The sequence below is a fragment of the Nasonia vitripennis genome, assembly GCF_009193385.2.
Source record: "Nasonia vitripennis strain AsymCx chromosome 5 unlocalized genomic scaffold, Nvit_psr_1.1 chr5_random0002, whole genome shotgun sequence".
NCBI lineage: Eukaryota > Metazoa > Arthropoda > Insecta > Hymenoptera > Pteromalidae > Nasonia > Nasonia vitripennis.
The window spans coordinates 2,494,249-2,510,705 of record NW_022279652.1 but is presented as its reverse complement, the minus strand read 5'-3'; the positions used below and the strand labels follow the sequence as shown (position 1 = coordinate 2,510,705).

Here is a 16,457-nt window from a genome sequence, read left to right as displayed (position 1 = left end):
TTGCCCAGCGATATATTCACTCTTCAGAAATCAATTTTCAAAATTAATTTAAAATTGAATAAACACAAGGGTAATCGTATAATCGCGGTTTTAAGCATTATTTGCCACGGCCTATCGAATGGAAGGTCTTAGAGCACCTTACCTAACTTTTTTTTATGCATCATTTTATTAAACCTAGGGCCGTAAAAAAACCTTACGACTCGGGGATAAAAAGGGTACGGTAACTTTGTAGAGCGTGATTTGATCTTTAATTATCCCTTCAGCTTTATTTGCGCTTACGCTATTTTTTCTGAATCACCAAAAAAGAAATGTGTTCGCTTTATCTGCGACAAACTGTATATGTTAAGGCTGACTTAATTGCATTTGAAACCTTAAAATATAAAAATCTGAATGTTTGATCCGGATTCCGACAACCTCAGCCAGTAAAAAGATACCTTTTTATAGTAAAAAAGTAGCTGTTAAGTTTGAGAATAGGCCTGACCTTCTACTAGAAGTTATGTAGAAAACAAACATGATATAATAGCTAATAAGTGGTTTTACATGCAAATTTGACACTTATAACGTAGTAAATTTCATGTCTACCGATACAAACACATGAGCTACAAATAATCGAAAATAGGCAAAAAATGCAAAAATTGCTTAAAACTTTAACTTTGACCAGCTAAAACTCGAAGTAAAATGGAGGAATCGCACTGAAAATTTTTTGGGAATCAGGTACAACATATAGAACATATATATACAATTCAGGCAAAAATAAAAATTGTCATCTTCGATTTAACAGGGAACCCCCCCCCCCCGCACACACACACATGCACACACACACACACACACACACACACACACATATATATATATATATATAGACACATACCTATATTATATAGTTGTTTTAAGCCAAGATGAAATTCAGCCCCCATTCCTCGCCCCCCTTGCTGCCACACTCCTCAGCCCCACCTCAAAACAACGTTAAAACGTTTAAAAAAACGCGTTATTTTTTATTCATGAAGCCCCCCTCTGTCCCCCTCTGTCCCCCTTAGTTACTTTATTCAACATTTATAGTAAAAAATATTATTCATTATCTTAAAAGTTCTATTTTTTCCAGGCCACCTATGAGGTAAATAGAAGAGCGCGATTTTTTTTCTCTGATGACAAAAATTTTAATGTTTTAGAATTAGAAATTAATATAGAATCTCTAGTAATTTCAATAAGCAATGATGTATTTTATTCGTGTATTTTCAATACTTTATTCTGTAACAAGTGCTCATTTAGTCGCGCGATTTTAGCTCGGCATGCAAGCGCGGTATTACCAAGTCGTGCGCGGAGGCGCGCGTGAGACACTGCGCGTAAAGATGGACTATTTCGGGCTTGCGACCAGTAAACATACGTGCGCGGAGATCTAACTAAAGTATGCCGATAAACGTATTGTGTCAACGAGCATCATCCAAGCAATCAACTCCCATGGCTGGCACCTTCGATTTGACGTCAACCTGACGTCCAGAAGCAGCTACCCAGGAGCCTTTCGAGGAGTGGAGCAGCAGGAGTGGCTAGGATGGACAACTCCTCGATCGGATTCTGCCATTTGACCTTGGTCACCAGAGATCGTGCTCGACGCGTGCTTCGCATCTTCGTATATCTCACGAATTTCTTCACGCAACTATAAAGACGCCGAAGCCGAGATTCGTCCCACCGAATCCTCGGCTCGTCTACCGAACACCGTCCTCTCGCGCGACGCGCGCGACTATTGTAACCAATTGAAGTAATCAATATATGCAACTATTCTATTCACAAGTTGCGCTCCTTGCTGTTACGAACCCTGTCCTTCCAATCTCAACGAGATAGCGTTTTCCCTCAAAACCGCAGTGCATGAATCTACGGGGGCTTCGCTCGCGATGATGAATTGAAGAGGGAAAGAAGATCAAGAGGCTGTGGGAGCATGGCGAAACCGCCTCGCCAAGCTGCCAGCTCTGCACGAGCTTGCAAAGGCCCTGTCCAGCGAGTCGCAAGATCGCTAGGCGGCATTTTTCGATGCCCGCCGACTAGTGCCAACTTTCGAGGTTGGCGACGTCGCCAATAGGAGACACGTATTGTCGTCTGTGGCGGAAGGCATCACGGCAAAATTGGATTTTCCGTGCATAGATCCATATACGATTACGGCCCAAGCCGATTCGAATACATTCGAGCTGACCGATAAAAAAGGAATAATGGAAAAGCTAGTGTCGGCCAAAGAAATGAAGATCTTTTATGACAAAGACGACAAAGAGTCTCGATCATCGGGGGATGCTTGAGAGATGAAGGCGATGAGCGATCCACCAGAAGCGTGCGAACTCGAGTCTGAGTTCAAGCCGACGGACATAGTGACGAGAGGGAAGCGCAAGCACGAGCAACGGCCCAGTAAATGTGAGTCGACATCCACGGTGGCGGAGAGAAGTGGGGGACCCGTAAACCGGGCTATCCCGAAACCCTCTCGCCGCCCGCGCAGGCGACCTCGGAAAATTTTAACGGCAAGCGCGCCGATGGTGAATGAGCAGGATGAAAAGCGTAAGCTTGTCCCATCTAAGGGGTCGACTAAAGCAAATCGGCCGAAACAGCTAAAGCCGACGGCGTTATCATCTCGAACGACGTGAGCAAGGTGCCGCACCGGGCGATTATTGACATCATCATAATATATTACATTGACATCATGATAATATATCACATTGACACGGGCTTGCCACGAGGAAGAATGCGCGCGGATAAAGGAGCAGTAGCGCGCCGAGTATCTCCGAAAGAAGAGGGAGGAAGAGCCGAGATGCTACATCTGCGACCAACCGGGCGTGAAGCGGTCGCATCAATGCTCGGAGCGAGCCGCACGCAAGAAGATCTTGGCAGAGATCCTACGGGACCGCAAAAAGAACTAGGGGAAAAAAGATGTAGAAGAAATGATCGCTGAAGGGAATAAAGAGTACCTCGTTTCCCCTATATCCTGTTTGTTCTTAATTGACTACCTGATATCCTATTTCACTGCATCCAAGCATCTCATTCTTTAGCTTGATCGCACGACGGCGCACAGTGTGCCAAAATCGACTTTTTATGGCCAGAATTCGCTCGACAAGCCAAATCGCAATCATTCTTAACGAAAAAAATGGCAAAATACTTCTACGATAATTTCCGTTCATGTAGAACTGCTTATATTTGATAACGTGTTACATGCCCTATAAGAAAAATAGAAAAAGTTACAGCATTGGTTTGATAATCTATAAGGTGTTTAAGACCCCTTCAAGTTTCTAAAATGCCGATTAAGTGTTGGTGATTTATAAAATAAGGATCTAAAATTTATATTTTATCAGTTTAGAGTTCAGAGGCCAAAATCAGCAAGTATATATTCTTTTTTTTCTTTTTTTTTCTTACATTTTTAGAGATTTTAGTACATTTCGATTATTACATTATTCAGTCTTATATGTTTTCCTATTTTTCGTCTAGCTTATGTAGTTTTACACGAACGGAAATCATCGTACAAGTATTTTGCAATTTTTTCATTAAGAATGATTGCAATTCGGCTTGTCGAGCGAATTTTGGTACGCTGTGTGGCGATACAGTTCTTTTGAAATTTGTATGTACTAATATAATTTTGAAAATTACTATTTTTGTTAAGCCTTATAACTTGCTAAATAAAGTTCAGAATATTTTGAAAAAATTCATGATTTCATAAGGTTATGAGGACCCTATGGTATTCAAAATATTGAAGTTTAAATTTTTTCATGAAATTTATATGATTTGATATTGTGACTGGTGCTCCTTCAGTAAAATAATAAAGATTAAAAGTATTTTAAAAATCATTAATATACTGTATATTTATACAATATTTTATCTATTGGAACTATAAATTTTGTTGGAGGAAGCTACGTGCTAAAGAATTGGCAACGGTTTTTTCATATATAATCTTAGTATAGACTGTATTAAAACGATGAAACATTATATTAACATATTTTATACGAACAAATAAAAGAACAAACCTCAAGCGAAGCGAGCGTTTTTTGCTAGTTTATATATTAGTCTTGCATTTCCAGGTGTTCCTTCTATATTCCAACGTATTTTTAAATTAGAATTCTCCTTTAACAATTTGCAGGTTGCGGAATAGTTGGGTTTATGTTTTTTGGTTTAGAATATAATCTTATCGTTCGCCTTTCTCTGATGTATCAATATATTAAAAAAAAAATATTTTCTTGCTAAATCTTGTTGCCCCTGGGATACATAGGTTTAAGAGTTTTAGTTTTAATCTAATCCTCGCTTTCGTTCGCGTTCCTACCGTGTGTCGACGTATTAAAAAAAAATATATTAAGGGGTCAAGCCTGGGTTAAATCCTGCAAAAAAACAAAAAGATATTCTTCTTACCAAAAAATTTTTGATTTAATGTAATTTGAAAAAAAAATTCTATTGAAAATATATAAAATATACACCATTTTTATCGAAAAAAAAACATGTATATACAAAATTTGTTGATAGCAGTATTTGATTTATATTTTTTAGCAATATCTCTCGATCGGTCCGAGGGGGCATGTTTAAGGTACATTTTAAGCCCGGATAGAGTAAAGAAGACGGTCCGGATCTTTCAAAAAGCCGTGGCAAGTGACTAAAAACGCTTATTTATATAGTGAAATGTCATGAATTTTGGTCAATGATTTTACAAGGTATATACATGTTTTTTTTTCGATAAAAATGGTGTATATTTTATATATTTTCAATAGAATTTTTTTTTCAAAATACATCAAATCAAAAATTTTTGGTAAGAAAAATATCTTTTTGTTTTTTTGCAGGATTTAACCCAGGCTTGACCCCTTAATCAAGACAAACAAAAATTAGTGATGGATTTAAACGCTTGCAAAATGGTTCGCGTGCCTCTGATCATAAGTGTATTATTAGGTGTTATCCGAATAATAACTCCAATTTTTTTTAATAATTTTATTCGAACAAAAACTTTTCAATTTTTGAAATATAACAACTTTAGATTTTCTAACCAGAGATTTAGTGTTATCATAAATGTTAAAACCTATAAAGATTCTTATAATATAATTTTTTTGCTTTCAAGAATTTTTCAAAAACTAAAAGAAGACGGTCGAAATCGTATGAAGAGATCGGTGCAGAAAACTATACAAAAATCTATGCACAGATCTCTGCACATTTTTTTCGTAAGGACGCCACTTGCTTCGTTGATATATGCATACTACCACCCATATACTTCTTTCTCTGCTGCTGTCGCTACATGCGTTAAGTTCAGACGAAAAACTGCACGAAAGTATAGCTTACGACTAGATGTTGCTAACCTGTTATCGACACCTGTCTTGTCATATATGAAGACTTTCCCTCTTTTTATGGGTTTTTTAGTCTACCTTTTTTAGGCACGAGTCGCTGACATCGACTTAACGGTTTGTTACCTTGCTCCATACTTATGATTTGACGTTTATAAAGCTTCCAAGTTCTTGAACCCAGTGTCGTCAGTAAGATTTCTATCGTATTTGAAAAACAGGTGGTTTATCGTGATTTACCACAGAGCCATTGCCGCTCTTGAAAATAGTACATAGGCTTAAAAAATGCGTTGAATTAGCGTTTTTATAATAATTTGTATTTATACTTAGAATAAATAAAATTGGTTTAAGTCAGGTATCGGCAGAACTTCTATAGTAAGCCTAACGCCGTTTTGATAATAGATTTATGATGTCATCTAATAAGCGCTAATAAAATGATGCTACCACTTAATAAAATCCCTCGTTAATTAAGTGATACGAGAAAAGTAAAGCCGCTAAAAACTAGATCTGATCAGAGGCCTACATGGCCTGAAGAACGGGTGCAAAATTTAAAATTCTATTCTTAATGGATGTACCTAGCAATTTAATAAAAAAGATATGAAATATTGCATTACGGAAACATTAACCCTAGAAAAAATATAATAATTATTGCACAACTATAATACGAATTCTAATACAAAATAATTCGAATTAAATTATGTGGCTTCTTCAAAAAACAAATTTAATTTAACTTACTTAATCAATTTTTTTGATTTAATTAAAGAACTTTTCTCTGTTAAGGGCTGTTTTCTGATGTTTGGTGTACCCCAAATTGGCGGAGATGAAACTTCATTTTCCACTGGAATCATCGGAGGCGATTTAGCATCTTCTATTCAATAATAACAGTAATTGAAGAAACCATTACAAAAAACCATTACAAAATAATTGATTTTTATATTATTGCTAAATAATTAACTCACTTTTTAAAATATCCCTTTTAGGTGGTAATTTAACCTTAAAAGTTGCAGGCACTTTTACTGTTTTAGGAGATGCTTTGAATGCGACTGTCCCCGGAAGAGATTTTTCAACTCCCTTTTTTATAGATATTTTCTTTGTTGAGAGTAATTCTACGGCTTTTTTAGATAATTTCTTAGCAGATTTATTACTAAAAGAATCCTGAAATCAAATAAATGGCATAAATAATGAATAAAATTTCAGACTAAAACAACTTTATGATTTACCTACTTTAGCTTTTTTTGCATCTCGAATAATTTCTTTGAGTGGATCATTTATACCAAGAGGCTCTTTGAAAAAAGTGAAATTATCAATAGTCAAGTCGCTAGTTGTCACTAAAATAATAACATAATCTATAAACAGTCATTTAAGATATTTATAACCATAAATAATCGTACTTACAAGATACGATAACTTCGCGGAAACTTCTAACTTTTTTACCTTCTGGTGTATAATAATATATATCAGCCATTCGTCTAACTTGGTTTTCCGAAGCCCCAGCTCTATATACCAACTCTCTTTTCCATCCATATTTGAACGGTTCTCGATATGCAGGATTCTTTATATCTACAGACACTTTTTGTCTGATCGCATTACCAGGGCTAGCGCCACGAGATAAACGGCCTTTTTTCGATCTGTTTGAACTTATAGATAAACTACTGTTTGCTGATTTTTCTGATTTTGATGAAGACTCATCTGCAGTTATATTATAAACATCTGATTCAGCTACAGCCTTTTGATCCTCAGAATCTGTAGTATTGTCATCCATTTCATCTATTAAATAATCAGCATTTTTAACGTTTTTCCAAGAAGGTAATGTTTTCCGACGTTTTGGCATTAAATAATTTGATGTTTCCACTTCAGCTAAAAATTAAAAATTACTATTAGAGAATATTTGACAATCTAATCTCAATATTACAGTGCGATACAATTGGCACAAATAATACTTCACGGCTTGAAGTGACATAAAGAGCCACGTATGACACGTGTATCATACATTATTTTATAACACTGACTAGCATAAATCAACTGTTACACCTATCCGTGGCATTAGCAGTCCATTTTCGCAGCAATGAGCACGGTACAATTGTTGACTACTTATATTACAGATAGGTGTGATATAAATGCAGATTTATGCTTCATAGTGCTATACATTTTGTTGTTTAACGTCACTAGCTAATTTAGACGCGCTTCGCGCGTTTTTGTCATATATTCTCAAGTTTTACTATTTTAGGTTAGGAATTCATAAATGTAATGATCTTGCACTGAAAGATATAGCTAATCACAGTGCAGTATATTTAGTTAAAATCTAACATGTTGAGGTTATATTGAGCCTGGCTCAAAAGCGTCACCGCTCAGGCGCGTCGCCCACTCTCGCCGTTTCTACTCGATTCAATGGTTTTTAAGACACAGCTAATTACATTATTATTTAAAACTTCACAAAAGTGTTCTAGTTTTTACAGCTTGGGGCAAGCCTATTATAACTTTGAAATGTACTAAAAATGATAAATAATTTAATCTAAATCTAAAACATCTAGATATCTCGAAAAATTATAATAAGAAAAAGGTAAAGAAATGGATTAGTACTCATATATTGTAAACAAAAAAAAAAAAAAGAGTGCAATCTTAGTAAGATTTTCATTTTGTTAGTTTTTTAGTTTGTAAGTTAGTTTTGTAAGATCTTTTTATTAAGTATATACCAGACCTATGTACAGGTAGCTGTGTCTACCTCTATAGGATGTCAATTAACCCAGATATACCAAGTATATCTTGGAGTTAACTATAACATGTATTTATTACTCTGTATGAATAAATAAAATAAAATGCATACCCTAAATTGGCGAGGAACTTGTTGAAACGGTCCATGGATGGTTAGTATGTTTCCGCGTAAGATTCGTGACCCAGAGTTAGTATACGGAAAAAAATGGTTGGTGCGTATTTTGCCAAGCGGTTTGTTACTGTTACTAACCATTTTTTTTTTTCGTGTAAGGAAGAAAGAAACACTCGAAGAACGATATCGGACCCGCGAACACCTCGCATCCGCCAATCGAGTCGACGCAAGCCTTTCATATCCTCTGGAGTGAGAGATCCATTAGAGGAGACCTGCTTGTGTGTATCATGTAAGTGTATGAGATGAGTAGGGGAGATCTACTACGCATGCTCCACACACTTAAGTAAACCACGCAGCTTCAGACTAAAACGTGAGGATAGACAATCTCACTACCAATCTGTAACCAGATAACCCCACCTAAGAACAGGGAAGTACTATCCTGATTCGGTGAAGTACCTTATAGGGGAAAGGAGTAGATAAATATATTAAACAAATGGGGTTCGGTATATTCTTTTGGATTATTAATTTATTTGATTTTATAATATGATCTGGTTTGGTGAATCAATGGGAGGAGGGAGCGGACCCCATGCATATCGTTTAAGAGCCTAGAACTACCCTTCGTCAAATACTCAGTGCAAGAACCAGATTCTCAATGCTCGCCACTGGCTCCAGGGTTCCTTATATACCCGTAGAGTTTCCTCTCTCCGATACTATATGCTCCAACGCCATCAACCTAAGCTTAGACTATGTACATTGTGACTACTAGTGTAGTAATTTTTATTTAAAAGGAAGGCGGATAAGAAGGCAGCAACAGAGAACACGTGTTTACAAATGGATACAAATTTTTATTTTTCAAGTATAATGTATAACAATAAAAATTCAAACATAAAAAACTTATTTTTTGTGTAAAATAACTAAATATTTGCGTTATTGCTCTTATAAAAAAAAATTGAAAAATCAATTTTTTCAAAAAAATTAAAAAAAAAATGTGTTCCTCCGTAAAGCGCTCGAACTCGACGGCTTTGAGAATGTCATCTATGGACAGCAGCGTTATCTGAAAGGTGCCGATGATAACGTGTTCAGCGGGGCGCCCCGAGCTCTCTTCTCCGCAAGCAGACGTCTTCCTTCCTCTTGCCAGTCCCCGCTGGATGAACCTGGTTCGTATGGACCTAGAGCCTTGCGTTTAGGCGGGGCTGGCTGCGTCCGCTGGCAGGAAAAAAGTCCAGGTGTCATCCCTCCCCTCCTTCTTGGTGGTGGTGACGGAATAACAAATTCGGGATGCAGTAGCAGGACTTAGTACCCTAAAGTGGCCCTTCCGGCGTCATCCAATGGGGTAGGATGACGACAGCAACGACTCGTGAAGTCTTCGTCTTCGTGGTAGCAGGCCGTGCTAGAAGATATATCCGAGAGACCAGCAGCTTGGCGGCTATATCTGGATCCGGTGGAGTCACCTTGGCGATGGTCGCGTGGCTTAGCAGCCCTCAGTGATGCGGAGTCTGGTAAAACCAGCCCTTTGCCAACTGCTTGCTGCCACCCTGGAAGCGACTGCTATTGCTGGTGCAGATGCGCTGGTATCGTACATCGTAGCGTACCATCCTTTAGAGACAGATGCCGCAAAAAATCGCTTTTAGGCCCACCAACACTGCGATTTCTGAGGCTAGCCGCCCCCCCCCCCCTCTCTCTACTCGTATAGCTCTCTGCTCTCTCACTTACCTTGCTGCTGGAAAAGTACATGTTATTCATGATATACATAAATATTCTTAGATGTAGTGGGGGAGTGAGGGACATAACGAGTGCACGGAAGATAAAGGGATTTCGTCCCAAGAAACCCTGTTTTCTATTACATAAAACTTTTTCAATAAAGCGTGCAAATAAAAAACCGAGTCTGTAGCGCCATAGTGTTAAGTTTAATGAATCGTTCTACCGAAAGAAATTTTCGATCAGACTTTTTGTTTTTCTAGAAGTTTGGAAATACAAAATACCCCGTGGCGGATTTGCGAAGCTTTTGCGCCGACATCTACTTAACTCGTTATAAGTTATTAAGAAAAGATCTGAATGGCTTCACGGCAAACAGGTACATTAAGCACTTAATTCTAGTAGAAGTAGATATTTTCCACATTTTAAACAAAAAAATGGGGGTTAGCGAGCAAAGGGAGCAGGGGGAAGAATTACCCCCTAGTCTCTCTATATTATAAAAAAAGTTTCGCCGCCGCCGGTTCAGAAAATTTTTCCCCCCAATTCTCCCCCTACATTTCCCCAGCGGCTTCGAAAGTTAAGTGCGCGCGCCCGAGTGTGTTTAACCCTTTTCCTCTCCCCTGCGCCCGTATAAACCTAATTATTATGATCTTTGTGTTTATCCGAAAAAAAACCCTAAAAGAAATAGGTCCTACTTCTATTTTGAATAGATTATCTTTTCACATAGATCCTATGATTTTCTCTAGAATATTTCCTTACGGAGATATAGGATGGAATCAAATGTTTAAACAAAAAAAAATCATAACAATGATACAAATTTATCTCATTTGCAATATTATTCATATCAAAGCAATTTGAAAAGAATGGTTTTCCTAGATATCGTTGTCGTAATAATGAAAATAAAAACTATTCCTATAACAAAAGACTTTATGGTAAACCTGTAAAGGTTGATAATAGAATGGTTGTTCCCTATAGTCTAACTCTTAGAAAATATAACTGCCATATTAATGTTGAATATTGTGTTATACACTGAAAAAAACACAGCCGTTTCTACTGTAGAACATGGCAGTTTTAGCGAGTTTCGCCACAGTAGCGACTTTTCAGTAAAAACAGCAAGTGGCCACTAGTAGTTTTCGCAGGTCTCAGCGAGCTGTCTCTATCTTGAGGATATGTAGGTTATGTATTACCTTTTAAAACATCAAAAATCTTAAGAAAATAATTTTTAATTAGTAATATGATTAATTAAAATAAAGTTATAAGTAATGATCATTATAAGAGAGAAAAATACCTTGAATAACAACCATCAACTTATTACTATCCCATTATCACATGCAGAGTGACTATTAGCAAATAAGTTACATGAACTTTTTTCATTTTTTTATTTTTTTATTCACCAGAACAATTTTTATAAGGCATGTGAATCATGCCTGAAAATCCTGCAGAGGTAAACAAAGTTATTTGAGAGGTAAACAAAATATATATGAAACTTAAAATTAGAACTTAACCTATTTAAAACTATTTATGTACATAATTGTAACTGTCGCTGAACAATTTTACTTGTTGTTTTTAACAACAAGGTACCTTTTTATTTATTTTCTTATTTATTACTATTCTTATTATTAATATATAAAAATATTTTTTCAATACTTAGATTTAATCCATTCTATAATTTTTCTCTTTTGAAAGTTTTTCGATGTTTAATACTTTCAGTTGATTAGGAAGTTCATTATAAATATTTATTGCTTTCATATAGCTATTTTTATTGCTAATTCTCTTATTAGTCTTAGGTATAATGATACTTCTATTTCTAGTAATACTATCTGATGCTAGGTATTTTTATTTTAGATCATAATAATGCAGCTTCAAAGATTCAAGAGCAAAAAGTTGTACTATATTTAGAGGATTGCCGTGTGATGGAAACTTATTTTTATTTATGATTTTTAAAATTATATTTTGTAGCTTTTGAACTTGGTCTCGACTATTTCTATATGCTCCACCCGAAGCAATGATACCATAGCTGATGATACTATGGAAAAAAGCATAATAGATCATTCTGAGAGTTTCTGTAGGTATGTTTTTTGAAATTTTGTAAAAAATATATATTAGGTATTTTGTCTCCCCGATTATATATTTCATGTGATTTTCCCACCTTAGGTTGCTATCAAAAACAATTCCTAGATATTTAAAATGTTCTACCCTTTTGTCGAGAATTTTGATGTTTACTTCAGCTGGTACACTTCCGATACTGCTCCCAAAAGTCATACAAACAGTCTTTCCTATATTAATGACAAATTATTTAATGCCAGCCACTCCGATATCGCACTTAGAAAATTGTTCATGGTATCTTGGGCTTCTATCCAATTTTTACCAGTGGCTATAATAGCAGTATCATCTGCATACGAAATTATAGCTTCGCACTGAAAAAAAAAAACACAGTCGTTTCTGCTGTAAAGTCCGGTAGTTTTAACCGTTCTGCCACCGTAACGACTGTTCACTAACAATAAGAACAACGGTGTGCCACTGGTAATCTTGGCGAGTCTTCGTACAATGACGTATTAATGGTGCGAGTTCAGTTAAAATGGCTGTGTTTTTTTCAGTGCGGGGGGGATCTCCCTCAAGACATCATTTATGTACAGGATAAAAAGTAGCGGTCCCAAAATCGTCGTTATAGTAAATTATATAATCATAATCTGAGCCATTCAGTTGGTATAAATTATAATTAACTTGCTCAAAAACTTCGGAACATATCACAATCGCTGGTTTGATAGCTAAACTCTGTATTAAAATTTTTAGTTTATCAAAATTTGCATTTATACTTCGAATATTTACATGCAGGATAATATCCATTTTGTTGTTTATAACTTTATTAAAATCTTCAATATTACTGCATGTCCTTTCTTTTTGCATTGATTCATTTTGAAACTTATCTAAATAATCGAAAGTATCCATGTTACCTATTTTTTAATCTTGTTTTTATCGCTTTCGTTGACTGGTGTTGATGCAGTGGAGTGCAACTTTGGTTGGTTTAATAGTACTTGTTGATCACGTCTTGTATGTAGTCTTGAGTTATGTTGAGATTCTTTTTTCGATTTATTTCGTGGAGTGTTATTTTTAAGTTGCTGAATGTTCTTATCCGCAGCATTATTGACATCTACAGGTACTACGAGCCTGTTTGCTGATTCCACGTTGCGATAGATTGATTCAGTTGCCGGGAAGGTGGGTTTGATGGGATAATCGACGGAGTCGATATATCTATCAATTTTTTTTTTCAATATGCTGCATTGCCTGGAGTCATAGGTGAAACGTTTTGTGTCTAGCTTTGATTTATATTTCGTATTACTATAGTGACAGTTTATGCACTTTGCACTATCCTTATCACAATCACTCGTTTTATGGGTTTCAGAACATTTTAAACACAAGGTATCATTTCTGCATTTCTTAGCATTGTGTCCGAATCTTCCGCACTTGAAACATGGGCAGATGTTTACTAAGTCAACTTTACAATGTTGATACCCAACAAAAATTTTGTTGCTATTTTCTCTTATGTGCTTGTAGATCTCAGCTGGGACTTCCATCAGAACAGTGCTTGAGGGGTCAAGCCTGGGTTAAATCCTGCAAAAAAACAAAAAGATATTCTTCTTACCAAAAAATTTTTGATTTGATGGAATTTGAAAAAAAAAAATTCTATTAAAAATATATAAAATATACACCATTTTTATCGAAAAAAAACATGTACATACCTTGTAAAATCATTGACCAAAATTCATGACATTTCACTATATAAATAAGTGTTTTTAGTCACTTGCCACGGCTTTTTGAAAGATCCGGACCGTCTTCTTTACTGTATCCGGGCTTAAAATGTACCTCAAACATGCCCCCTCGGACCGATCGAGAGACATTGCTAAAAATATAAATCAAATACTGCTATCAACAAATTTTGTTGCTAGCAATGTTTAATTGATATTTTTTAGATAACAAAATTTGTTGCTAACTATATGTAATTCATATTTTTTCAAATTACATCAAATCAAACATTTTTTGGTAAGAAGAATATCTTTTTGTTTTTTTGCAGGATTTAACCCTGGCTTGACCCCTTAAGTGGTGCTTGTTCTTGTACATATGCAGGCCTTCTCCGTTATTTTCAAAGTTACTGAAATTTCTTTCATTAATGTCCTTCTCGATTTCTTTGGTTTGCATGTTCATAAAATTGTCGATACCCACTATTTTGATCTTTAGATTATCTAATTCATTCTTTGTTATGTTACATTCGTCCTCTAGTTTTTCTTTCAGTACTGTCTCCGTTAATTCAGCACTGTTATAATTCAGGCAGCTTATAATAACTTCATTTTTGTTAACGTATATGTTTTTTGTTTAAATGTTTTTTTCAGCTGTGAGACATTCAATTACCGATTTTATGAATCCATGTTGCTGTTATTGCTTTTCTCGACAGATATTTTAGGAACTTTTTTCTGAGTTGCTCTTGAGTACTTAATGGTATCTGAGTACGTGCGTAACTTAACATCAGTCCCACTCTTGATGTTTTGCAATTTTTCTTTAAGGAGATTGTTTTTCTCAGTTAGTTTGCTCACTAACCTTTTCAACAGCATATTTTCAGTTCTTAAAAGTTCAATATCACTTTCTTCGATGGATTCAGCCTCTTGTAAGTCTTGAGTTTTTTCATTAGTTTCAGCCAATAGGTCATTTCTCACATCTTCAGATTTTTCAGCTTAATCTGCGCTATTAAAAGTGAGGCAGATTCGCTTAAAACTTCCTCATTAATTTTTGAAGTTACGTTTTGATAGCTATGTTCGGGGCAAACTATGAGATTATTGCCAACGAATTTATGGTTTTCATTTTTTTGCTTGAAGCAACTATGGTTATAAGCCTGATCACAAATAACGCACACTGCTGTTGTTGCTAGTTTATGCTTACAACATGCAAAATTACTGCGACACCTGTCAGGAGGCTTGTTCCGTCCCGGTGCTATCTTGGCATGTGAGGAATTGTACCAATTTTGGCTCAGAAAAGTTATCAAAATTTTTGATAAAAAGAAAAAATTTGTTAAATATTCAAATTTTTCAAAACTCCAGCTCTAGCAGATTTTTTAATAACGCGCCAAAAACACCATGGCTGATCAGTCAGAGGTGCCATCGTTTGTCCAGTGTCGATAGTGTTGCACCCTGGTAGCGAATATTGGAATCAGACGCGCAGCAACGGTGACGATTAATGTCGCGCTCTTTAGAGAGAGATAGAGCTATTTGTATCTAACCTCTAAAAATCTCTGTAGAAGACCTCCATTCGTTCGAATTTGGGCTGATGTTCCAAAAAAACAGATCTTTCTTTTCCTCTTTAGCGATGTTGAGAGCCGATGCAATGTTCTCATGATGAAACAGCTATGAGGATGTTCGCCATCAGTAATTGTATAGTGGTTGACAGATGAGGTTATGTTGGCTCCAGCTTGCGAAAAGAACTCCTCTAGGCTCATAAAAACGCACAAAAAAGTCATGGTTTTCCAGCGCTTTCCGCTGTGAAAAATCACTCATTCGAGTGAGAAAACACATTAAAATAATGCTAAATAAGCAGAGAGACTTGATGATGCTGCTAGACTTACCAAGCGTGACGTCACCAACGAACTTTTTTAATTTTGTTACTTATCAGTCCCATAATGGTCATTACTTTATATTTTATCATAATACTCGTTAAAAGAATTATTTTCTTAAGATTTTTGGTGTTTTAAAAGGTGATACATAACCTACATATCCTCGAGATAGAGAAAGCTTGCCAAGACCTGCCAAAACTACCAGTGGCCACTCGCTGTTTTTACTGAAAAGTCGCTACTGTGGCGCACTCGCTAAAACTACCGCGTTTTACAGTAGAAATGGCTGTGTTTTATTTTCAGTGTACAAATATTTACACAAAGAACATGATCGTGCTTTTATTAAAGTGAGTAAAAATGATGAAGATAAAGTAATGTACAATGAAATAACAGAATACATGGATTGTAGATGCGTAGAGCCAATGGAAGCTGCATAGCGTTTTTAAGAATTACCATTTTGTGCTCTTTTTCATAGTGTAGTTAAATTAGCTATTAATTTACAAAATCAGCCAAAAATAATTTTTGATGAAAACAGCATTGATATAGATTCTCTTAATCACGAGACAACTTTAACAGCATGGTTTAAACTAAAAAAATTGATGATATTACTAGAATTTTTTTGTATGTGATATTTACAAGGTAAAATGTTGGCAACTATAAGTTTGGTCTCCACCTTGGCAGAAAATAACCCAACAGTTGATTATGGTTGGCCAACGAACCTGCTAAAACCGTCACTTTGGCCAACAGTTTACCGTTGGTAAGCATTTCTACCAGGGCATAAATATACGCTAATGAATGTTGTGCAATCAATTTTATATATGTCAAGCATCAAGCATTAAAGTTCAGCAGGTGAGATATGATCAGCTAACTAGTGGTTATTAAAAAAAAGGTTAGAAATTTTCAAAAATATTATTTTAGTGCACACTTGCCGTCCCATCGTCTTAAAGTCTACGAGGTGTACTGACTTAAAACAACTTTATCGCCTTTTTAATGAAAACAGAGAAATTTAAGGGGTCCAGCCTGGGTTAAATCCTACAAAAAAAACAACAGAATATTCGTC

The 16,457-nt window shown here is 35.8% G+C and overlaps 1 protein-coding gene across 1 annotated transcript in view; it reads right to left on the bottom strand.

Moving 5' to 3' along the window:
* Window positions 1-16,457, bottom strand: part of LOC100116976 — a 163,508-nt gene that overhangs the window by 125,304 nt on the left and 21,747 nt on the right. Inside the window, exons 3-6 of the mRNA XM_032602143.1 lie at window positions 6,678-7,139; window positions 6,507-6,610; window positions 6,242-6,437; window positions 6,018-6,150 (exon numbers count right to left, since the gene is read on the bottom strand). Coding sequence (XP_032458034.1) covers window positions 6,018-6,150; window positions 6,242-6,437; window positions 6,507-6,610; window positions 6,678-7,139 — 895 coding nt within the window. The remainder of the gene's footprint in view (window positions 1-6,017; window positions 6,151-6,241; window positions 6,438-6,506; window positions 6,611-6,677; window positions 7,140-16,457) is intronic.